Below are 25,914 nucleotides of genomic sequence, written 5' to 3'. Positions count from 1 at the left end.
ATATACAAAATATATACAAAGGGAACAAGTTTTTAAAGCAGCCTAGTTGTAACCTCCATTAAAATATGATTCGTGGCTAAAATCCAGTCTGTAATACCCTTCCACATCCTAGTTTGGGAAGTATACCAGGATACCTTAGGGAAGCTTCCCTCTTGGGCTTTCCCTGGCGGCAATAAAAACCATTTTATTCCACTTAAGGTAGACAAGCAACAAAGTATCCAATCATTCACCACTGGCATTTATAGACACTTTATCCATCCAAACTGAATGTAACTTTATTACGATCTGAACTACAAAGGGCGTGGCCACTGCTCAGGACAGCTTCTGCCCATAGTGATTTGAAATATTTAGCAATGGTGTTCAGTCTTAAGAACTAGATATGAGTAGCTTTCTTAAAGTCGCGCAACCAAGCGTGTGTAGTGAAGTCCCTTTTCAACCATCAAGGGAGGGTTAAGATTAAAAGATACACGTATCCCAGACCCACCGGCACCCTCCACTCATTAGAACGGAAGTTCCCTTCGGGTCTCCTATTAACAACCAGTGGGACCTGGTCTCAAGTCTATCACCTCAAAAGAGGTAATGCAACCTTTCAGCTAGCTCAGGACATAGACCCAGTTGGGCTTTCCCAAATTCTCCTTCCTCGGCCCGCCCCTTCCGTTCTCTTCCGGCCCCATCATCTCGGGGATTCTCGCGCACGGTCCCCGCCTCCTCCTGCTCCACTCACAAGCTCCGCCCCACCCCGGTGGCCCCGCCCCGTCCTGGACCGGACCCACCACCAGCGGCGGCAACTGAAGCAGGGCAGTGGACGCAGAGGGCGCTGCGGAGCCAGGATCTGTCTTCTCGGCGGCTTCCGTGGGAGAAGTGGATTTCAGGCTTCCCGTTGAGTGAAAGAATCGGCTCAAAACTGCTTGCCTCCCAGGGGCTGGGCCGGCTGCAGGAAGACTGCCCGATGCAGCCTTCCGCCGAGACATTGCAGGGCAGGCAGGGGAAGCCCGTCTACAGGGCCCGACCGGGAGCGCGAGCCCGCCGCCGCAGTTCCCCGGCGTCTGCGGGCGCGAGCACGCCGCGACCTCGCCGTGAGGCGGGGCTGGGGCGGGGCCTCGCCTGCACTAAAGAGGCCGAGGGGGCGGGGTGGCCACAATTTCGCGCCAAACTCCAAACGGTATTCGGGTGTAGCTGGCGAACTGGGAGGGATCACTGCTACTGTGATGGTTCGTCCGCTAAACTGCATCGTTGCGGTGTCCCAGAACATGGGCATCGGAAAGAATGGGGATCTGCCCTGGCCTCCGCTCAGGTATCAGCCGGGCCGGAGGTGGGGGTATGGAGGCAGCACTCACTGACTTTAGTCTGGTCACCTAAGCGGGGAAGCGCTAGGCGGACGGGCCGACGGGAGTCAGTTCCAACGGACAAGAGCTTGTAGGCCCTAGGTGGCCTCCGCTGCAGCAGCACAAAACCAAACTGTTGATTTCCCACCAGATTTTGCTGCCCTGCCAAGGCCTTTGCTCTGCGGCGCCCTGGCCTAGGGCAAAGTCCCTCCTCTGAAGAACACTAGAACGCGAAGTGCAACGTCTGTCGTGCGCATTAGAGTCTGAGCCCACCAGATAATGTTTTGAGTAACACTGTGTTTGTCTAACTTGCAGGAATGAATTCAAGTATTTCCAAAGAATGACCACGACCCCTTCAGTAGAAGGTAATAATGGGATTCTTCTAATGTATAATTTTTGTTGTAGGTGGACACAATACCTTTTTTTTATTTTTATGTGGTGCTAGGGATCGAACCCAGTGCCTCACGCGTGCTAGGCAAGCGCTCCACTACTGAACCACAACCTCAGCTTATGGGATTTCTAAGTGACTGGGATTCGCCAAAGATTTTTCTTGAAGTTCTCCAATGTAAATGTTGTTTTTAATGAAAAGTTGCCTGTGTTAATCTGGGATCATTCTCTTACTAGTAATCTGTATGAAGTTCCCAAGGTTCCTTAGGTGTCCCTTTATTAAAAAATTCAAAATTTTATACTGGGCACACGTAAAATTCAGGTATGGCAAAATTGGCAGCTGAATAGGGGCCTCCTCCTTAGAGGGTAGCACTCAGATTGGAGACCAAAGGAGGTCTTTGGAATAGATGCTGGAAGAGATGATAAGACCTGAACAAGGGCAGTGGAGAAGAGAATGGCTACAGGATACTCAGCATCTGGTTATTTGTAATGTAAAGATGATGCACAAAGGCATCAATGATGAACTGTCAGCATTTCAGTTTGGGAGAGTCTGGGTGATTAGAATTAAGGAGTGGAGAGAGTGGTGTGCAATTGTACTAAGGATGATTTTCAGTTATCTGTAAGGACATCCAGGACAATTACAGACAATGAGGTTAGCTGTGGGAGAGAAGAGGATAACCAAAGAAAAGAATATGAAAATGGAGGAATACCCTGCTTAAAATGTAAGAAACGTGTATATTTATGAGTATATGAGGAGGAATGGCAGAATAAATAAAGGAAAGTAAGTCAGAGAAAGCAGATGCTGCATAACGATAAGATATAAAGCCCTTGAATTTGGTAATAACATCACTGGTAAAGACAAGATGGCAAGAGCTGAAAGCCAAATGGACACAAATCCCTCTCAAGAATCCTTAAGTATGATATGGCAATATTAATGTTCCTTTGATCCAAATGTCTTGATTCAAAGTTTTTTTCCTCCTAAGAAGTTAAAACTGGAATCTTTATATATCAAGTTTTTACAAAAGTTTTGTCTGTGTAAGTATAAGGCTGAAAAGGGGGCTGGGGACACAGCTCACTTGGTAGAGTGCTTGCCTTGCAAGCATAAGGCCCTGGGTTCAATCCCCAGCACCACAAAAAAAAAAAAAAGGCTGAAAAGGCTACAGGTACAACTTAACCTGTTTTAAGGCAAATTGAGAAGACTATTATGGAGCTATTTTTAAAACATGACAATGAAAATTACAAAGTACACAAATATGAATAGTATGATTATGTCCAACAATGATAACTACTTATTATATGCTGAGCATTGTACTGAGTGTAATCTCCTCAGCAATCGTAGAGATAGGCACTATTCTAATCTCCAAGGAAAATAAGACATAAGGAGTTACTACGATTGATGCCTGGTAGATGACAGGATGCATTCAATTACAACACTTTAACTAAGACTATTTCCTCTTTACGACATTATACATAGTTGCAATTGATTATAACTAAATATTGGATACAAGTTGGGTAAAGTCAAAGGGAAAAATAATTACTACATTTAGATGAAGAGATAAATGTAAATTTGGTAAATCTGTCTTAAGTTTTAATATTTTTAAAGCAAATCCAGTAGATGTCACTATGACAAACATCCATGTGTATATGACTAAAAATATATGTATAGTCCCAAAATAATTTATCCTATCTGTGATTTTGCAGGTAAACAGAATCTGGTGATTATGGGTAGGAAGACCTGGTTCTCTATTCCTGAGAAGAATCGACCTTTAAAGGACAGAATTAATATAGTTCTCAGTAGAGATCTCAAGTAAGTACTATAACATAAAGTCACCACAGGAAAGTCTTGTCCCATTTCTTAAAATGCATATCAGTATATGCAAGATGAAATAGTATAAAAGTAGCTATTAATAAAGCTACCTAATATCACAAAGATAATTGCAGAAAATGAATGTGTAGTTACAGCACATGACAACTTATTCTGCTACTTAAGTGGCTAATGGATTTCACCACCTAAAATGTTATATTAAACATTAAATCTCACTATGGTAATAGATTTGCAAGTTCCCTTGAACCGTTCAATAAATGCAAGTATCAGTTATACAGTGTAATCAATATCTTTTTTCTAATTCCACATAAAATCACAATATCCAGATTTTGGGATTTGCTAAAATTAAGCAGTTATCCCCTCTCCTCAGTTGACTTAACACCAAATGCAATAAGATGTGAATTTTAGGATGAACTAAAACTGGTTATAATCTTGTGCCCTGGTATTCCTAGTTAACTGGAACACCCAACTATCACTGCACTTGTGTTTGTTACCCAGGGTCTGAAGGTAAAATATTTCAGAGTATTGAAAGTGGTTCTAGGGATTGTCTGTAGAAGGGAGCGTCTCTAACTGGTTTTTGCTAAAATAATTCTTGTCCTCTAGTCTAACAATGAAGTGGATAGTTCCTGATGCCAGAAATGCCCAGAGTGATTGACAGGGTGTGGATGTATTGATAGACTACCTGGTGGCTTCCATGTCATTTACTCCACATATAATGTATCCTGATTTCTATTTTGTTTGGGTTTTTTTGTTGTTGTTGTTGTTGACATTGATCCCAGCCTACTAAAATAATCTTCCATATCTCATGCTTTTGTTTTGGTGGAAGTGTAACCCAAAATAAACTTAAGGGACAGTTTGGGATCAGCATGTTGCGTATTCTTCCTTAAACTAGTAATGTAGTTACCAAAAAGAATGCATTATCATAGGGTACTACTTGCTTGACAACAATGGGCATAATATTCCTTTCCTGTGTGTATCACTTAGGGTCCAACCTATATGGAACTAATTTTTTTTTTTTTGAGACAGGATCTTGCTATGTTAGAGGCCAGCCTTGGGCGTGGCAATCCTTGGGAGGCCTGAGCCTTGGGAGTCACTGGGATTACAGGCATACACCACTGCACCTTGGCTTTATTTCTATTTTTATTTTTTAAATTTTGAGATAGGGTCTCACTAAATTGCCAAGGCTGGCCTCGAACCTGTGATTCCTTCTGTCTGAACCTTTCAAGTCACTAGGAATTTAGCCACACCTAGCTTTATATAAGAGTTTCATTGCAGGGAATTAACCTTTACAGTTGTGTGTGAGACCAAAACTCTTTGAGGCAGGAGGTAGGGAATAACAGGCTGAAATTCTTTAACCAGGGCTAAGGCAGCACAGGTGAAATTTCTTCTTCTAGGAAACTTCAGCTCTGCCCTAAAGCCTTTGAATTGATGAATCAGGTCTACCCAGATTAAAGTCAACTAATTACAGATGTTATCTCATCTACAAAGTACCTCGGCAACACCACTTGGAATATTCTCTTAACAACCAGGAACTGTGGCCTAGTCAAGTTAATAACACCCTGGGAAGGAAAAAACACTACACAGCTATAAGCTAACAGATTCAGACTCATAGGTTTTCTCCCACATTCTTCCTAGAATGGCATAGGTAAAAAAAACTAAAGGGTGTTTGCATTGATTGCCTCTGGTTGATATGTGTCCTGCCATCGGCCTTCATCTTCATGCTGTTCTTTCTCCTGGTTGCTAGGATATTCTGATTATCTCTTTTGCTTGGTAGAAACCAAATTCAGAGTATATTGCCATTCCCGGAAATTTTTTAATAACATATTCTTGAATACTTTTCAAGTTTATTTATGACTGGCTTCAGCTAAAATAAATATAAAGAAATCTCAGTAGAGAAGATGTTCAGTTGAGCCAGCATTTCTCCTTAAATGATGAGTCTAATTTCTCTTTTATTACCCCCCTGCGGTGTATGTAATTGGGTTTGGCTACTTCTTATGTATGTATATATAACATTCATTGGTGTATTTCACTTTTTTTTAGGACTGAGAAAATTTGAAGTTTTTATTATCAAGCATGCCAAAGAAATAGTAATACCAGTTAGTAAAATATTTTACTAGGGTTCATTTTTTCGTTCATTCTCCTACTTCCCTACTTGTTAGGCAGTTCCACACATATTCTGCTGGATCCTGCATGAAAAGGCAGAGTTTAACTCTCAGAAATCACTATTCATTGAAGTTTTTAAAGGTACTTAATTTTTTTTACCTCCTCCCCAATCTAGAAAGAAATTGAATCCTCAAAGTAACCTTAAGATTCAGTGCCGAAATATTTTTTGTGGTAACTAGTTAATGAGTAATGAGTGTTTTTCAATACTTTGTAGACAAGTTGTGACTTTAAGAGAACCAAGGATGGGGAGGTGACTACTGATGGCGACTAGGTCTCTTTTCATTGTGAGATAGTGGTAGTTGAACAACTCTGAATATACTAAAAATCACTGATTTTTACACTTTAAAAGGGTGAATTGTGTTATATGTGATTTATTTCACACAAAGCAGGTTTTTAAAATGTTTGGTACCAAAAATTAAGTAAAGAGTTTTACTGCAATGCTATATCCTTGATACCATCTCTAGAAAATCCAAAATTTCTTCCATGATTTAAGATGTTGTAAATTATCTTCAATCCATGAAAGTCATCTAAATTTTATGGATATATATTTATAAATATATATATTACATTTTTTAATCTCAGTATCATATTCTTTCTAGTGATTACAACAGTCTCCTTAAAGCCTCTCTCTCAGACTCACACACTTAGCATAGCAAACACTGACAGACCTTGCTTCTCACATCTGCGCTGGTACCTAGTAACTTTGGGACCTTCAGCAGGTTTTAGTAAACTTTGCTAATAATTTCTTAAACTTCTTTACATACTAAACAGGATTAATAATGATAATATTTAAAAATTCACTGAAATTTCATATGTAAAGTTTCTGCCTCCCAAGATACTCCACATATATCAGGAGCTACCCCCCAACCCCATTTATAGCTTCTAGAAAATATTAACACAAACAAAATCACAGTGAACAAGTTCATGATCTCATTTTCATTTATTTACATAACTTTATTTATTTATTCATTTATTTATTTATGTGGTGCTAATGATTGAACCCAGTACCTCACATGTGCTAGGCAAGTGCTCTACCACTGAACCACAACCCCAGTCCCTCATTTTCATTTTAATATAACATTTTGTTCTTTTCATCAATTTTTGTGAGACAAAAATCTCATCCTATCTACATTATTCTTTTCCCCAACTCCAACTTTATTCTAAATTCCTTTTTTCTTTGACCTCAGGACTTTCTTCTGTTGTCCCACCCATTAGTATTTTAATCCTCACCACAGATTACATTCTTCTACCCTGGACTTTGTCTAAGCTTTCTTGTACTAAATAACTTTCCTGTAATTCTCAATAGTATCTATGGTAGTCTGTGCTTTCCCACATCTTTATCTTCTTTGACACCCAACTAAAGAGTCATCTTCACCCCAACCCAGATGATGCACTCCTTGTGGACTCCTGAAGTATCCTCTGCACATCTTCATTGTGTGTATTTTTCATATGCTGTGGCCACTGCTGAGATATTCTTTGACTACCATCATGATCTTTTGGGTGCCAGGACTACTGTTTTGTTTTGTTAATCTCTAGTCCCAGTATCTAACATATAGATACAGCAAAGTAGGAATTCAGAACTCTTCAAAAGGAATGCTCCACAAGTTACTTATAGAAAAAGAATAATCCCGCATGGGACCAGTTCGTAACCTGTTTTTTTTTCTCTCAATTATTTAAAGAAAATAAATTTCTGTAAATATCTGTAGTGGTCACATGAGGATGGATCATACTTGAACCATTTGTTAATTGTTGGAAATCAGATTTTTAAGGGCTGAGTACAAATGGTCTCAAGTTGAACATTATTTCTCAATTCTGCATAAAATACCATTCTAGCCTAGGATTTTTGTTACTAAGTGATTTCCCAGCAGATCCCAGAGAATTTGATCTGCCATGCAGTTATCTTTCACATCAAGCACAATGGGAAGGAATAAGGTCTTTATAGCAGCCTGGAGTAATCAGATAAGGCTGCTTGAGGCCAGAGAACGTGGGGCAGCAGGGTCATCTAATCTAGACCCCACCATCCTAATGTCTCAGGGACCTGGTATCTCAGGCACTTCCAGCCCATGATCACCCATTGAAAATCTGTTGTAATGTCAGGCTGCTGGAGTTGAACTACTAGACCCATCAATTCCTAGCTGTGTGATCATTGGTTACTTAACCCTGCAGCTTTAATCTCACCTGTAAAAAGGAATAATAGTACCTACATCAGATTGCTATTTATATTAAGTGGAATGCCTACTGTGTGCATGATGTTATTTCATCTTCACAAGACTCTTGATCAGAAACAAAATACCAAGCATGCCCACAGATGTATTGACACAATACATATACTGTCATGTACTAGCTCTCCCTTTTTGGGAAATCCAATCTGGATTGGTTTGAAAAAAATTATAAGGAAGAAATTAGCACTGAAACAAGACATGATATAAAATGTTTACTATCTCTTATTCACTATTCTTTTCTACAATGTATGCTGCAAAAGGGCTGACAGACTCAAACATTAGCTCAACTTTTCACCTTTTCTTTTTTAGCCATCTAGGGGGTCTGGTGTTAACTGTAAAACATTTCAGAACTATTAATTAGCAACTTTTTGCAGAAGCATATACTCCATGCCTTTGCTATCACCTAAATCTGAAACCAATCCTTAATCAGGTTTTTGCTTTACAGACTCAGTACAAAGGAGTGAGTCTTCACAAATGAAGTCTTCAAAAAATCATCACCCCTTTTCTTTGAGGTCCACACCAACCATTTATATCACCTTGGACATCATATTGCTATTACCCACCCACTTCCACTCTGGGCACTATCACACACCTGTAATCCCAGCAACTTGGAAGGTTGAGCAGAAGGATCACAAGTTCAAGGCCAGATCTGTGCAACTTAATGAGATTCTGTCTCAAAAAATTTAAAGAACAGTCCAGAAAGGTAGCTCAATGGTAAAGTGTTCCTGAGTTCAGTCCCTAGTATCAGTTTTTCTCATATGTCAGTTCTTAAATCACCGTTTTCCATTCTGCTTCATCTCCTATCACGCATCGTTACTTCATCATCGTTACTTCATGACCGTTTTGGTCATCCTATACTTTATTAACTAGACTGTCTTCTCCAACTCTAAATCTTTGTCTTCTAAGTTCTCTCCTTGAACAGGCTAGTCCCACTCAGCCCCTATAACTGGCCTCCCTTAGGAGATAGTTTATTTAACTTCACTCTGGTCTCCATTTCTTTTTCTAACCTGAGTCAAAGTATGTTTTTGCTCTATCCTAACTCCTTTACAGATGACAGAGTGAAGTAAGCAAAATAAATTTCAGGAGGAGAGGAAGGATGCAACCAAGAGAATGAATAATCTCCATTAGTTCTTGATTAATCATTGTTATAACCTCTAGTTCAAAGGCAGTTACATAATCTTTTTAAAGCACCAGCCTAAGACCTTGACATTGAATTGTAATTTCTGTTCTGTATCTAATTATTGTGAAAGCCTAGTTCTGCATGTTTCCTCATTTATAAAAGAAATTAGACCCCCTCCTCCCTGCCAAAACAATAATTGGTTCTGGAAGTTGAGAGAGAGTGTTAGTTCACATAAACAGTGAAATTATTGAACTTTTTCCCTTTGGGGTTTTTAATTTTGTAAGTAACAACAAGCTCATTTTCAAAATAGTTCACCCGTTTCTGTTTTATTTGAAACATGAAAGTTCATTTCCCACTCCCCAAAGGTATTAGCAGTTTGAATATTACTCCAAACTTTTCTATATTCATTCTCTTTCCAATATTTTATCATGAAAATTTTCAGATATACAGAAAGAACTTTAAAGAGCTATATACTGACCACTTAGATTCTACCAATAACATTTTCTTGTACTGGCTTTATCACCTATCCACCTATTCAGTTTGTCTTGTTCATATTTGCATTTCAAAATTAATTACAGACATTAGTATATTTCCCCTTATATTCTTCCTATACATATCATTAACTAGAATTTGGTATTTCTCTACAGTTTTTTTTATTCTTTTGAGGTAAATATTACAGTGAGGCGCACAAGTCTTAAGTGTACATTTACTAAGTTTTGATAAATTTGTACACCTGTGTAACCCAGTCCTGATCAAAAATACAAATATTATAACCCCCAGAAAATTGTCTCATGTTCCCTTCCAGTTCTTTACCCTACTGCTCTAAAGACTACTGTTGTGACTTTTTCCTGCCATCAGTATCAACATGTGGTTTTGACTTATGTGGACCCTAGATGTACATGTAGATTAGATATTGGTGGTAGGCCATACTGATGTCAAGTACTTGATTAAAAGGATTCATATTTATGATGATTTTAGTTTTATAATCACTGCTTTCTACAGATAATTTGACTAATATGGGTGAGTTTTACAAAAATTGTATGTAATTCTTTTACCTTCAGGGAACTTCCACAAGGAGCTCATTTTCTTGCCAACAGTCTGAACGATGCCTTAAAACTTACTGAGCAGCCAGAATTAGCAAGTAAAGTAGACATGGTTTGGATAGTAGGAGGCAGTTCTGTTTATAAGGTAAGTAGAGTTATCTACAAACAAAAAGAAATGTTCCCTACTTTCTTTTAGTTCGCTTGACATTTGAAGGGAGGTTGGGAGGAAAGGCATAGCCCATTTTCTGAAACATTAAACCATGAGCATAAGAAGCAGTACATTATCCCTACTATAGGTTAGACATACTGTCATTTTGAATTACTTGATGTTTGCCCCTGAGATGTAAGCTAAATAAAAATGTAAAAGTAAAGTTTCTCATCTGTACCTATTTTCTTTTTTTAATTGACTTATAATTGTATTTATTTATTGTGTACAACATGTTTTGAAATACTTTGTGGAATAGCTAAATCAAGCCAATTAGCATATATGTTACCTCACTTTTTGTGGTGAGAACACTTAAAATGACTCTTCAGCAGGAGTACAATAAAAGGTTGTTAATAACTATAGTCATCACGTTGTATGATAGACCTTTGGAGCTTATTCTTCCTAACTGAAATTTTGTATTCCTTGAACAACATCTCCCCACATACCACTTTATTTTCAGTTCAAAATACTAGTTAATATTTCCAGCTTAAAAAGCATTCTAAATGTCCCCCCAAGATTTGCGTTTGCACTGTACTAGGTTCTGCCCCGCCCCCAACCCCCATGCCCTAGATAATAGGCTATTATATACCTTTTCTTCCAGGATGAAAATCTCACTGAGGAAAGGGTAGGGTTCTAGTTGATATATGCTAACTAGATGTATATGAATTTGTTAAAAGCAGAAAGCTTTTCCTCAATAATTTTCATTTAATGTAAGAACTTAAGAGAAGTGGTTCATGATTTCAGATCAAAAGGGAAAATAGTGTGTTAAAGAGAAATATTCTTTTTTCCTGATATAAAATGACTTCTAGCTTTAAAAAAATTTTGACACTAATAAATAGAATTTTTTGACTTTTAAAACACTATTGATGGGGCTGGGAATATTGCCTTGCAAGCACAAGGCCCTGGGTTCAATCCCCAGCACCACAAAAAAAAAAAAAAAAAAAAAAAAAAAAAAAAAAAAAAAAACCACTATTGAGGGACTGAGGTTGTGGCTCAGTGGTAGAGTGCTTGCCTAGCATGTGTGAGGCACTGAGTTCAAGCCTCAGCACCACATAAATTAATTAATTAATTAGTTAATAAAATAAAGGTATTATGCCCTTCTACAACTAGAAATATTTTAAAAACAAACAAACAAAACACTATTGAGCTGGGCATGGTGGTGCTGGCCTGTAATCCCAGCAGCTTAGGAGGCTGAGGCAAGAGGATCACGAGTTAAACACCAGCCTCAGCAATAGTGAGGCACTAAGCAACTCAGCAAGACCCTGTCTCTAAATAAAATACAAAAAAGAACTGGGGATGTGATTCAGAGTTCAATCCCCAGTGCCCAAAAGAAAAAAAGAAAAAAACACTATTGAAAGAATAATATTTATAGAGAAAAAGAAAAATCATTCCCTACCCTTTGGGACTTATGGTAAAATATACACGGAAATTATTTGAGAAAGAAGGGGTATTCCAGGATCCTAGAAGAGACTGTTTCTTATGTTCCTGTTTCTACAATCTCTTATTTTCCCCCATTTGTCATAAGGGCATTTTTCTTTAATCTTTCCATCCAAGTATGAATCTCTTCTAGAAAACAAGTTCATTATTTTATTACCTATCACATTTTGAGTGATTCAATACCATATTCCCTTGAAAATGTACTTTTTAATAAACACTGTTAGTACTTAAAAGCATTTATATAACATGATTTATTATAAGGAAGCAAAACTTTTAGGTGGTAGTTTTGCATTATTCATCTGCCCCACATCACAGCTGCTCATTGATCATTCAGGCTGATCGTCCCAAGCACCACATGAATCAAGTTTCATTAGAACACAGCCCCACTCATTTGTTTAGTGTTGTCTGTAGCGGCCTCTACCAATAAAAGCAAAACACCATATGATCCTCAAACCCTAAAATGTTTACTATCTGACTGTTCACAGAAAGTTTGCCTTGTACGATCATCTTTGATATAGAACTTAAAATGCTGCTGTGGTTGGTTATTCATGCTCAATTTTTCTGATTTTTTTTGTACAGTAAGAATTACTAGGGGCTGGGGATGTAGCTCAGTAGTAGAACCCCTACCTAGCATGCTTGAGGCCTTGAGTTCAATCCCTAGCACCACACAAAAGAGCATAGAATATTTATTTGGTTGTAGCAAAGATAATAAATGGTTTAATATAAACTTAAATATTTAAGAATAATACTCTTAGAATTTTACATATGCATATATGCATAAAAAATATATTTCTCTTTTCCCTATACATGTTTAAGGATCAAGAATTATTGCAAAACAAAACACAAAAAAAGTTATTGCTTTGTTGGGTCTGTAATTTGGATTCATACTTTCTATTAAATTTTTTAAGATATTTATTTCAGAGCAGTTTTTTCCTATAGAAACTGTCAATAAGAACCATAGATAGTAGTTAGAAAAATCATTAACAAAAAAGGCTACAGTTGTTAGCAACAAGAGGCAGATTAAATTGCTGCATTGAGGAAAGAAAGCAGTATTAAATTTTACATAAGTATACTGAGTATGCCCTTGGTGTTCAGTAGTCAAGATCTAATGAAACTATACTGTCTTGTGTGTATATATATATGTAAGTTTTTCTTTGGAAAGTAACTTGATAATTTTGGATTAATGCCTCTTTTTTTTTTTTTTTTTTTTGGTGGCCCTGGGCCTTGCATACTCAGATTAACTCTTAAAACAACAACCAAAGGAAAATAACCAAACTGCCTAAATTAAAAAGTAGTTCTCATAAGCAAACTGGAGACCAGAATATAATAATTATTGATAATGATTAGTGCCATTCTTAAGGTAACTAAGGTATACTTTATAGGACTCCAGATTTAAGAATAGGTTATTTACATAGTATACTTTGGCAATAATAAACAAGTCTTTAATGCCTAGGATAAACATAACTAATTAAACAAAAATCTTAGAGTTTCTATGTCTTATGATACAGATTAAGGAAATTGATGTCTTTTTTGTTTTGTTTCAAAGGAAGCCATGAATCAACCAGGTCATATTAAACTGTTTGTGACAAGAATCATGCAGGAATTTGAAAGTGACACATTTTTTCCAGAAATTGATTTGGAGAAATATAAACTTCTTCCAGAGTAAGTATAAAGGTCTTACTAAAGCACTTTTAGACTTTCTACTTAAGAAGTATAGGAAAGCGCATTTTTCTTTTTCAGATTGAGTTCAGGGTAGCAGTGTGTTTTGTAGAAAGATACTATCGGAATTTTTGGAAATCTGCTTCAGTATAGTTGGGAATGCTTAGGTTTTAATGATATCATTAAAATCTAGAACTAGAGTATTCAATTCATCCTAGCAGAATCAGGCATGTCTTAGGCACTGGGGAAATAGTGTTGACTAGGCCTGATGATGCTGCCTCCTGGAGATTACGCTCTTTCTAGTTGAGGGGAGTGACAAGTGACAGGCATCATCAAAAGAAGTGTTGCATAGAGAACTGAAACATTGGGATATGGTAGACAGGGAGTAGTCTAAGAAATCCTCTCAGAAGAGTGTGACATCTATGCTGAGATCTAAATGTGAAGAAGCCAGCTATGTAAGAGCAAGAAGAGGATTCCAGGAACCAGAGATAGCTAGGGCAGAGGCTGCGGCAGGAATGAGGTTGGCCTGTTCCCTGAGCCTGAAGGCCACTGTGGCCAGTGTGAGCCAAGGGGAGGCCAAAGCATGAGCAAAGGGGAGGTCTGAAAGAAGAGTGACATTGTTCTAGCTACTTTATGGGGAATGAACTGCAAGAGAAAAGAGTGAAGCAGGGAGGCCAGTTAGTAATTCAGATGAAGGATGAGGGGACTCAGATGAAGGTGGTAGCAGTGATAGAGATGGGGAGAAGTTACGCTTGCTTTCCTGTGCACTTGTGACTCCAGCACGAGGCTGCTTAATTTTGAAAGCTCACAACATTTTTAGTTTAAAAGCACTTTTTAGCTGTTGTCTATAAAGAGAAAAAGATGAATTATATAAACCTTTTTAGACCAGCTTTTAGCACAATCTTTCAAATATTCTCAGTTGTATCTAGTAATTATCCTTTGAGTGTGAGTTTGTTTTTGAAATGCCCCCTAAAGGAACAGTCAGAGCCAAGTCAATAAATGGATGGCCAAGCTTTAGAATAAGTCTATTACTCTACAGAGTAATAGTCATGGATCAAATGAAGTGAGTGATTTTTCTTGAGCTCTTAATTCTGAAGAAGACTGAAAATTATAAGACCTCTAAGCAGCTAAAGTACAGGCTTTTGCTTAAGTCTACTTAGAAAAATCACATTTGGTAATTTCATATAATTTTTGTAAAAATCTATTGTTTAACTTTATCATACTTACATATTTTCTGCTTTGATTGCCAATTCTCACATTATATGAATATTGACCTCAGCTTTCCCTCATTTCATACCTTTTTCTTTGCTGCTAACAAGAATAGACTATTAGGTGAATCAACTTCATTTAAATACCTTTTCATTTCCAAGTTTTACTGCTCTCATTCAGAACTCTTTCCAAAAAACATAACCCTTGATAACTTAAATGGTATTTAAAACAAATACCATTTTGCCTCTCCAACTTTTAAAGAAAAAAAAGTAGCATCTTTACTGAAACCCCTTGCACATATCATAGTGTACAATTCACTAGTTTTAGTGTATTTACAGGATTTTGCAACCATAACCACCCACAATCTCAAGTGACTGTAAATATGGGGGTTTTTTCTGAACTCTCAGTTCTGTTCCACTGATACATACATATATCTCTATGCCAGTACACAGATCCTAATTACTAACTTGTGAAATCAGGATGTATAGTTTTTCCAACTTCGTTCTTTTTCAAGATTGCTTTAGCTCTTCTGGTCCTCTTGCATTTCCATATGAATTTTATGATCAGTTTTTATGTCAGTTTCTGCCAGAAAGTTGGGATTTTGATAGGTATTATCTGTAGATTACTCTGGAGAGTATTGCCATTTTAATATTGTCTTCCAGACCTTGAACCTGTGATGACTTTCTACTCATTTAGGTCCTTTTTAATTTGTCAATAAAATTTTTGGTGTATATATTGTACTTGTTTGTTAAATAACTATTTAATTCCTTTTGTTTTCCTTTTATTTCCTGTTCATTGCTAGTGTTCAGAAATACAAGTGACTTTGGTTTATTAATCTGATATTCCACAACCTTGCCAAACTCAGTAGTTCTAATTGTTAATAGATTTCTAGGATTTTATTTATAAGGTATAATGGCATTTGTAAGTAGAGATAGTTTAATTTCTAGTCTGAGTATTTTTTTTTAATTTCTTGCCTAATTGCCCTGACTGGAACCTCAGTACAGTGCTGACTGTAAGGTGAAAAGAGTAGATGTCCTAGAGGGTAATCATTCAGTCTTCCACCTTAAAGTACAGTAGCTTTGGGTTTGTCACATGTGTCCTTTATCAGGACATATGAGGAAGATCTCTTCTATTTCTATCTAGTTCATCAAGTATTTTTATCATGAAGCGGTATCAGATTTTGCCATGTAACTTTCTAAGTCTGTTGAGATGATCATGTGTTCTTTGTCTTTTATTAATTAATAATTTAATATACTATTAAAACAGTATAGTGCATTAACTGATTTTCATGTTAAATTAATCTCACATTTCTGGGATAAATTTCACTTGGTAATTGTGTATAAGCCTTTTTTGTATGTTGATAGATTCAATTTGCTAGCATTTGTTGAGAATTTTGCATTTGTAATCAAAAGGGATATTGATCTTGTTTGTTATGTCTTCACCAGGATTTGGTGTCAGGATAATATTGACCTCAAAATGAGCTGGACAGTGCTCATTTCTCTGTTGTTTTTCAGAAGGATCTGTGAAGGATTGGTATTACTTCTTCTTTAAATGTCTTAGAAAAGTAGATTGAAATAGAACAAGGAAATGGCTCCACAATGGACATTCTAAACAAGGCTGTGAAACAAAATGAAAAACTCTTTCATTGCAGGTCCTCTGTCTATACTTTTGGGTCTGTACTAACATCACAACAGCCTCCTTAAACGTGGGGTATAGGGAATTCCTTAAAGGAAACATGGAGTAGAGAAAAAGGAACCTGGAAAGTAAATGTACTTTTTCCCTAAAGTCTGTAACAATGCTCAATTCTAGAGTTTTCTCTCCAAATATCTTTACATTAGAGAACTTATTGTTCCCTACTGCCCAGAAGTGAGCTTTGTTCATTTTCCACCCACTTCCCCTTTCCCCACACAGTAATCCCTCAGTTTGGACCCCCATTACCTATCAGAGGTTCTCTTGTGTCTATATAGTTTTCATTTCAAACACACTCTTTAATTAACACCATACTTTTTGGTTTAAAAAAAAAAAGGCAATAGTATAATGAAATAAAGATGAAAGAGAGAACTATTGTGAAATAAGAAGAGAATAAAATTAGAAAATAAAGCCACAAACAATAGAAGCCTAAGAGCAGAAGTTAATATAACAAAATACGGTGGTTTTACTTTGTGGCTGCCTTTTTCCCCATAGGTCATTTTCTGTGCAATTATTCTTTCAACCACACCATGCCAGCCTGTCTCTGAGGCTCTGTCCTCATTCATCTTGGAAGAAATCTTTCTATCTCAGACTGTCACATGAGGCCCCAACCAAACCAGCAGGGCCAAGTGTTTTATATCAGCAGTTTTCTGTTTAATGAGCTCCAAACAGTCTTTTCCTTCTAGTTAACAACCTTCCATGTGACCACCTACTCAAAGATAAAGACCAGAAGGGGCCTTTAGAGTCTATAATTGTCTGTTTTCATTACCATAATGAAATACCTGAGGCAGGCTAACTTTAAAGAAAGGTTTATTTGGCTCACAGTTACAGAGATTCAAAGACTTGCTGCTGGCATCAGCTCGGTACTGGTGAGAACCTCATGGCAGATGACATCACAAGGGCAAGGGCACACTTGGGAAGAAGAGAGCACATCTCAGAATAAGAAGCCAGAGAGAAAATGGAGTCCTAAGTCCCTTCCAAGGGCATACTTCTAATTAACCTGAGTTCTTACCACCAGCCCCGCCTCCTTGTGAAAAGTCCACAGTCACCTCCCACTGTCACCTCACTAAGGACCAAGCCTCCAACATTTGAACCCTTCAGGAACAAACCATATCCAAACTATAACAGAAGAGGTAATTGACTCCAGAGCTGGCACAGGAACACCTTATAGGTGGAAGCAGATTTCAGATGAACTGATGTCTCCTCTTTCCACCCCACTTCTTCCTGACTGGCGTTATTTGTCCACAGTACTTTTATATCCCCTCCCTCCAACACCTATGCTTCCTGTAGAGTCTTGGTTTTATTTTAGCTGCAATTTGTTTTTTAAGGGTAACTTTCAGGGATGTGAGGGCGATCTGGCTGCGACGTCACCCCATTGATCACCAGGGTTGATTTGGCTGATGTGGCTGGCTAGGCGGGTGTCCCCTTCCTCCCTGCTCCATGTGCGTCCCTCCCGAAGCTGCGCGCTCGGTGGAAGAGGACGACCTTCCCCAATAGAGGAGGACCGTTCTTCGGTCAAGGGTATACGAGTAGCTGCGCTCCCCTGCTACAACCTCCAAACAAGCTCTCAAGGGTAACTTTCAGGAACTCTTTTACCTCTTCAACCTTCCATTGAATCATCTCTGGTTGTTCTCATGACACTTTGTCAGTTCGGATCTGATGTTGATCCTTACTCATTGGCTTTCTCAGTGCCTGAAGGTGCTAAAGGGAGTCTGTGTGGATGGCTTCTAACAAATAGGTGGTGTTTCCAAATCCTGTCAGACTTGAACTCAGTGTCCAAATGTGAATCTCTGACAGAGTTTGCTCTTTAGGAAAGTTTGGAATTACAATTTGGAGGTGTAATTATGACTGTTATTAAAGTAGACTTAATGTGTAGATATTAGAGAAAGAAAAATGAAACAAGCAGAATTAAATTTTAGTTTCACAGAGAAGGTTAACATTAGTACCATGGCTACTGATCATATTCAGCCAATAGTATAGTCATTTTTAAGTGTTATTATTCATGATTTTAGAAAGAACTTCTTAATGCTTTGCTTTTGTCTTATTAACTGACAATCTTGACACTTGAGAATTTTGCACACAAAAAAATATGTAAATGTTACTCTTTATGACTCATTCCAGAGAAACTAAAATTATGGTTTAAAATTGGCTTAGAAAAACAATTTGTTTAAAAAAATAAAGAGGCTACTACTAAAACAGTGGGACAGCAACAGCTAAGGAAATGGTTGATAAATAGAAACATAGCTCCTTACTCTGAAATATAAATTATTTTAATTTTTCTTCTTCACACATACTGTTATGCTATTGTCATTTACTGTCTGTAATTTTTTATTGAAAGGCATAATCTCAATTAGTTAACAAATTCTTATTTTTACTGAGCAATGTTTCCTATATATTATGAGAGATTAAAATTTTTTCTTGTATTACTCTTGTCTAATAGTTAGAGGGACAAAACAAACCAGTAGTAATAGGTAGCATTTGTGGAAAACTTCCAATGTCAGGCATAGTGCTGAATTCATTACCATAATGAAGACTTTTTATTGCCAGCCAGGCCTAGAGATGGGGTCACACAGCAAATCCAGGGACACTCACAGTGTGATTGGTTAAAGAAGCTGCTGCTGACCCCCACTGGAATAAACTGGGGTGCAGCCTCCATGATACTAAGGAAGTGCACCAAGATCTCAAGTGACATAAAAATGTTCATAGGAGGCAGAATAGTCAGAGCAGTCTTCAGCTGACAATCTGGGTTTCGAATGGGAGACTACAGGAAGTAGAGAGGCAAGTGAGAGGGAAGAGGAAAGATTGAATTCACCCTAATTCTAGCAAAACAATTGCAGTGTGCCACATATTGCAGAATTTAAAGCCTTGTGATGCATGTCCAATGAGTAAATAGGAATTAAGAATCTGTCATCATGTCAGACACATGACTTCAGTTTTGCTCTTAACAGCTACAGATTATATTTTATTGTCTTTTGCTTCCACAAGGAAATTTTTATTAGCTCTAAGACTTGCAAAGATTTCTTAGGAATTTGCATATTCCCTTGGTAATAGAAGAGAAAGATACAAGAGAGACTGCTAAGGTAGTTAGTTTTTGAGGAAAGAATTAGGAATCAGAAGAAAAGGAGGAGAAATTACAACTTTAATTTTCTAAACTTATATATATAGCTTGCAGGGTTTTGTTCTTACTATTTGCATATGTGTTGTATTTGCCTGATGTTCACCTACCTTGACAGTAGCTTACCACTAAGAAGAAAAAGGAAAGAAAAAACTTACTTTATGTACTGTTGATGCCTTTTGGCCGAGAGTTAGGGAAGCTGTTTTTATGGGATAATTATACATCTTTTTCTTTTACAGATACCCAGGTGTTCTTTCTGAGGTCCAGGAGGAGAAAGGCATTAAGTACAAATTTGAAGTATATGAAAAAAATGATTAATGTGAAGACGTTTTCTGATTTATTTCAAGTTATCCCTCCCTCTGAAAAATTATATATTTCTACCTTAGAATAAAAGACTTGTGTTAACTTTAGATCTATAAATAATGATTTTTATTTTTTTTAAATACGTATTTTTTAGTTGTATGTGGACACAATACCTTTATTTTATTTTTATGTGGTGCTGAGAATCGAACCAAAGGCCTCACAAGTGCTAGGTGAGCATGCTACCACTGAGCCACAATCCCAGCCCTGGATAATGATTTCTAAGCAGTGTGTTTTTATTCTCCATCAGTCTTACTAATATAATTTAGGAAGCATTTCTTGCTATAAGTGTTTCTCAGTGGCTCTCTCCCAAAGTCTAGTCTGAGTACCCAACACCTGCTTAGGGTAACATATCTACAGGACAGCCCAAGACAGCTGCAGTCAACTTGTTGCATGAGCTGACCCCAGGGTCCATAGAGATAGGAGCCAGTCAGATTAATCCAAAGGACAGAAATGGATTATAAACAGAAGAGCTAGAACTCACATTTTTTTAAAGAAAATTAGATCAAGGTAAAAACTAAATTATTCTTTTGCACTTCACACTTCTAAACAAAATTCTGTTCACTTAGGGAATCAGTAAATTGAGAACTCCAATATATTGCATATGGACAATAAAGAAGCAAGTAGGAGGTTACCAAAAGGAAAAGTCTGAGACCTTTAAAATTTGTTTTTGATCTTCATTGAGATTCCAGGAGATACTGCATTGATGGAACAAGAATAGGCTGCTCTTTACAAAAGAAAAAGTAATAAGTATAATAGCAGCAATTAAAAATTCTAAGAGATAATTGAGAATGGATATTGCTAGATACCAAAATTAGTAATTAAGAAACTAAACCTTACAAAATGCAATGTAAAACCTGTCTGATCTATCATGTTAGCAAAGATTTAGGAAATTAGGTATGCAAAAGAAATGGCATTTTCTGCCTTGTAAACTTATACCACCTTTTAAAATACAAGTTAGCAAATGTCAATTTAAATTCAGAAGATTCTGGGTTTGGACCCAGATCTTCCACATCTAAAGTTAATCCTGAGCAAAGGGATAGACTCGAATATTTGTTGTAACATTCTCTGGTAAACTTGGAAAGAGTGCAAATGTCAGTCAAAGAAATGTGTCTATAAATTTTTATTTTTTTAATTCTGCAACAGTCAGAAAAAAATGTCAAAGCCTGTTTAGTGAATGAAATGAATTGTCTGTAATAACAAAATTTCTACTATTAATATGTCTCAGTAAAAAGTATGCTTCAAACAGTTGATTGAATGAGCATTTGATAAGTGCTTTTTTCTGGATTAGGTACATCTACTGTAATTAGGATTGAGGGAAACTATGTGCTTATTTCCATTAAGAGTTTTTTTTTTTTTAAGATATCAAACTGGGGCCTTTATTTTCAGCAATAAAATAAATACAGAACATCAGGAATAAAAAGAAATTTCCTAAAATCTTCCCATTAATAAGAGGGGGCTGGTAGACATCACAGAAGAGTAGGAATCATTACGGCATAAGAATTGCGGACTACAAGGAAACTAGTGCTCTCTGCGATCAATATAGCCTGAAAACTATTAGTATTCATAAATATAGAACTCAGATAAAGAAGAAGCAAACCAGTAAGAAAAGAGGAAACTTAAGTGTCTAGTAAACACATGCAAAATTAGACTTTCCCACTAGCAATTAGGAAAATGTAAGTGAAACAGGTACTATTCCACACCCATTGTGTGGCATTCTTGCCAGTAGTTGACGTTGTCAGACTTTTATGTTGGCAAAATTTGTTACAGATGAAGGCACATATCCTTGAACTTAGCAGTTCCACTAGTGGATAAATACCAGGAGAAAATCTACATGTAATAATGGAAATCTAAGATATGAGAAAATTAATCTATTACCATCTTGGATTGGTAATTTATTACAAATAAGTTTCCCCAAAAAGTGGATCCCAAAACAAAAATTTCAATGAAAGTCATTTGTTTGGTAGGTCATATCAGAAAGCACCAGTTGGGTGCATGGAAAAATGAAACTGGGAGGATAAGAAAGCCAGTGCAAGCAAGGTCAGTGAGCAGGTTCCCTTTGGGTGACAAGCTCATTACTACTCCTGAGATTCATGGGAAATAAAGGGAAAAAAGCTACAGTATGTATTTGTCACTTACTGGTCAGTAGCTGTTCTCAGGGTTTTCAGCTCCGTATGCTGCTGCATGTGGACTGAATATAAGCCAGGTACTAGATATAGTTCCAGGTATTTACAGTAAGAAATTGCTAGTGCACAGAAACAATGAATGCTAAACACTCAAAGGAATTCCATATATTTATAATGGTGTAAGATCTTCATACCTTTTACATAGTAAAAATAGGAAGCCATGCAATTCTCATTTGAGGTATCATAATTTTAAAAAATATAGAAGTGGAAAAGACCAATTATAAGTTCAAGGTGAGGGATGATAATAGCTTGGACCAGAGGGCATAGTAAAGAACTGTGATTTCGGCTGTATTTTAAAGTTTAAGATAGCAGGGTTTTCTGATGAGTTTGATTTTGGCTTTAGTTCCAGTTTGAGGCGCCTTTAAGAAATGAAGGAACTGTGTGCAGTGGTACACACCTGTAAGACCAGTGGCTGGGGAGGCTGAGGCAAGAGAATCTCCAGTTCAAAGTCAGCCTCAGCAGCAGCAGGGCACTAAGCAACTCAGTGAGACCATGTCTCTAGATAAAATACAAGATAGGGCTGGGGATATGGCTCACTGAGTGCCACTGAGTATTTGCAGTTAAAAAAAAAAAAAAAAAAAAAAAAATTTTTTTAAAGGAGAGAGGGAAGAGGGAATAAAAGAAAACCTAAAAACAATGGAACCATACCTTCAAAATTCTATGAAAGTTTTCAACTGTTAACGCTACACCCAGCCAAATAACTGAAGATGAGCAAAGACTCAGTGGGAACTCCATGTATCTTTTCCTGGAAAGATACTAGTGGAAATGCTCCAGCAAAATGAAGGAATAAACAGACAGATGACCTGAAATCTAGGAAATATAATCCAACGCTGGCAATTTGACAACTGTATAGCTGGCTTAGAAAACAAACAGTAAAACTAATAACAGCTTATTGACAAATCTGGGACACTTGAAAAGAATGTTCATTGAAGATAAAGCAGATATAAACATGAGGGTGATTAAGCAATCATTAATTCAACAGGAAAAAGTACAAGAAAGGAAGTAAAAAACCAAATGTTCTCAACAATGAGTGATAAGTACATAGTCATAATGATATGAGGGCTGCCCCCCAACACACACACCTCTGACCACTATTTGGGAACAATATTAGAGGAAAAGAGAAGAGCTAAATCCTCATCTATCACATCAAGAAATGGTATATAATTTGTGAAATAATGGGAAATGAAAATAATTATTTGAGAAAAAATAAAAAATGACTGAAAGTCAAATTCCACTGTTCTGTAGAAGTGAGGAACAGGGCAGAGAACTGCTGGGATTTTCATAAGTTTTAAGAGGATTTAATAATTACATGTATTAATACACGCATTTGCTTGAAAACCTGGGAGAAATTTTTTTAATTTGGAAAGAACAACCATGAAGGTACCGTGCCAAGAGAATGAAAAGTACCCTTGGATAGAGCAACTAAGGTTAAAAAGAGACAGAACCAACAGATTGTTTTCATTGTAAGACTTTAGAACCATTTGATTTTACTAACCCACGTTCATGTATTTCTTTGGTAAAAACAATTTTAATTAAAAAAATGCACTAATTCATGAGAGTTGGACTTCTATCACTTTTTGTATACCCCACTTAAAATTTCAAGGAAACTTTGATGACAGTGTAACTCCATGATCAGCTTAAAACGTAGAAAGGAAAACAATGAATTAGACATGGATCACACACAAGCCCAGAGAACAGTAATTAGGTGTCTGGATTCCTGAATGTTGCCTGCTTTGTTCATCTTTCATAGGGAATCAAACTCATTTTTTCCTTGTTGATTTATGGAGTAGCATTATACATTGATCATCTGAGGCAAAAATGTAAATAATAAGACATGTTCTAACATTCAGGTTAGCACATTTTGTTTCTATGAAATTAAAATTGTTAACACCCACTTCCTTCCAAGCACTGTTTCTCAAAATGTCCCCACAACACCTGTGTCAGGGACAGGATGCAGAATCTGCCTTTCAAACAAATACCCCTGACGACTCAGAAGCCTGCTCAAATTTGTGAAGCACTGATTTAGAGCTTTTGCACCCTGCCTCGGGGGAAAAAATGATATTTCCTATCCCTAGCTCTAAGAAAAACAAAACACAGAAAAACATGTAAAGTCTAATAAGTCAACATGAATGAGATGGAAGAAAGTAAAATTTGTGACGATTAGATTTACATGTTGCTGATCTATTAAAAACTAAAGACTTTTGCTGCTTAAATATATAATAAAAATGCATATGGAAGTATTTCATATCAGCAAGAGATGTAGTAAGCAAATTCAATGATAGATGTCTCTTAACAAAATGGATTCGTTAATAGTTAATAAACAAAATCCTGCAAAGCACATGACCTAATTAACTAACATGACTTTGTGATGGAAATGTTGGCCAACTGCTGAAAGGATTCAGAAAAATAATTACCCCTGAAAGATTGAACTCTGTGATTAAGGATGTTCCAGCTAGGGGGAAGAAGAAATGCATAATTAAATGAGTACCTGGAATAGAAGTAGAAATTCTAGTGAAAACATATTAGTACTCGCAAGGCTCTAGCCAAACAATCTACATGAAATTGTGCTATTTCTGTGAAAAGGAAAATTACATTAGTGACCATTTTTAAGATCCTTCCCTGCTTTTTCTGTCCCCCAGGAGACCTCATGTGCACCAAAAGTTTCTCAGACAATACATTGACATTTCTCAAACTACTTTCTTCCTGGAACTAAAAAAAGAAAGAAAATCACATCAGTCTGTGATATTTCAAATAATTTTGCAGTCAATAATCAAAGTATGTGAAAACTAAATTACTGGAAGATAAATTTGAAGTGCTTTCTAATTCTGTGCCCCATGAGTCACAGGACACACACATAAGACAAGCCCTGAAGGAACAGATTTAGTCGATCAGATCTGACAATGCTGTAAGTCAGGAAAAACTGAAGGGAAACCAAATTTTCTACAGCTCCAACCAGCCAAAATCGTTTAAGAAAAGGATTCTAAATGAGACTGCCCCTTTTTCAGCCTCTGGCCATGGTTCTCTTCTAAGGACAGAAGACTTGATTCTGTGGCAAGACAAAGGCTTAGAGCTGCCTAGCATTGACCAAAGCGCCAGTTGTCTTAACTCTTGATAGGTGAATTAGCAAAACTTAAACTAGGTACTATTTTTCCACCAACATTTTATTATGAACTGTTTTAAGTACACAGAAAAGTTGAAAGAATGGTGCATTAAGCACCCATCTACCCACCACCTAGATTCTATCACTAATACTTGCTCTCTCTGCCCTCACATATTTACCCAGCTACCCATCTTGCATTTTGATGTATTTCAAAGTAATACTTCATGCTTCATTCTTCAGCTTGCATATCATTAACGATACCTCTCTTTGCTTACTTTCTTGGTAAAATTTATGTAGTGAAATGCAGATCTAAAGCATAGCATTCTACATTTTTGACAAACATATACCACCATAACTCAAACCTCTATCCATCACTCCAAAATACTCCTTCTTATCCTTTCTCAGTCAATTACCACCCCCAACCCCAGAGGCAATCACTATGCTGAATTTTCGTGTCATTATAGATTAGTTTTGCCTGTTCCTGAATTTCACTTGAATAGAATCATATAGGATGTATACTTTTGATCTGGCTCATTTCACTCACAATAATTTATTTGAGTTTTAGCCAGGTAGCATGTATTAATGGTTAGTTCCATTCTTTAAAATACATTTTTTAGTTGTAGGTGGACATGATACCTTTATTTTATTTTTATGTGGTTCTGAGGATCAAACCCAGGACCTCATGTGCTAGGTGAGCGCTCTATCACTGAGTCACAACCCCAGCCTGGTTAGTTCCCTTTTATTACTGAGTAGTGTTAAAAGATAAACTAAGGCATATTAAATATCTTAGAGTTTATTTCAGCAAACAGCAATTCATAAGTCCAGCAGCTCCTAACCAAAAGTGATTCAAGACTCCACCACCAGGGGAA

At 37.0% G+C, this 25,914-nt stretch overlaps 2 protein-coding genes across 5 annotated transcripts in view; one reads left to right on the top strand and one right to left on the bottom strand.

Annotated features, from left to right (window-relative positions):
• The window catches only part of Msh3 (mutS homolog 3), a 215,115-nt gene extending 214,019 nt beyond the window's left edge, over positions 1-1,096 (bottom strand). The window contains exon 1 of one of the 2 annotated variants that reach the window (XM_047555516.1): positions 777-1,096. In XM_047555516.1, the coding sequence (XP_047411472.1) occupies positions 777-971 (195 nt within the window). In that variant the 5' untranslated portion in view covers positions 972-1,096. Of the gene's footprint in view, positions 1-773 lie in introns of both variants that reach the window. The other variant, XM_047555515.1, reaches the window with a different exon arrangement.
• Positions 770-19,809, top strand: Dhfr (dihydrofolate reductase). 3 transcript variants are annotated; one of them, XM_047555518.1, is made up of 6 exons: positions 770-977; positions 1,641-1,690; positions 3,414-3,519; positions 10,104-10,230; positions 13,274-13,389; positions 19,639-19,809. In XM_047555518.1, the coding sequence occupies exons 2-6, from the start codon at positions 1,666-1,668 to the stop codon at positions 19,715-19,717; spliced, it is 453 nt and encodes a 150-aa protein (XP_047411474.1). In that variant the 5' UTR covers positions 770-977; positions 1,641-1,665; the 3' UTR covers positions 19,718-19,809. The 3 variants fall into 3 exon arrangements, with proteins under 3 accessions (XP_047411474.1, XP_047411473.1, XP_047411475.1); XM_047555517.1 differs by having other exon boundaries at positions 770-1,294; XM_047555519.1 differs by having other exon boundaries at positions 772-879.
• The last annotated feature ends 6,105 nt before the right edge of the window (positions 19,810-25,914 follow it).

This window comes from Sciurus carolinensis, chromosome 6 (genome assembly GCF_902686445.1).
Source record: "Sciurus carolinensis chromosome 6, mSciCar1.2, whole genome shotgun sequence".
Lineage (NCBI taxonomy): Eukaryota > Metazoa > Chordata > Mammalia > Rodentia > Sciuridae > Sciurus > Sciurus carolinensis.
Note: the sequence above shows the minus strand (reverse complement) of the source record. Positions and strands in the feature narration are given on the sequence as shown.

What these genes read in the sequence shown, in the direction of transcription:
- Dhfr (XM_047555517.1), top strand. Translation starts at nt 1,209, where the DNA reads ATGGTTCGTCCGCTAAACTGCATCGTTGCGGTGTCCCAGAACATGGGC. An exon ending in GTTCTCAGTAGAGATCTCAA is followed by an intron (nt 3,520 to 10,103) that starts GTAAGTACTATA and finishes TTTTACCTTCAG; the next exon opens with GGAACTTCCACAAGGAGCTC. An exon ending in GAGGCAGTTCTGTTTATAAG is followed by an intron (nt 10,231 to 13,273) that starts GTAAGTAGAGTT and finishes TTTGTTTCAAAG; the next exon opens with GAAGCCATGAATCAACCAGG.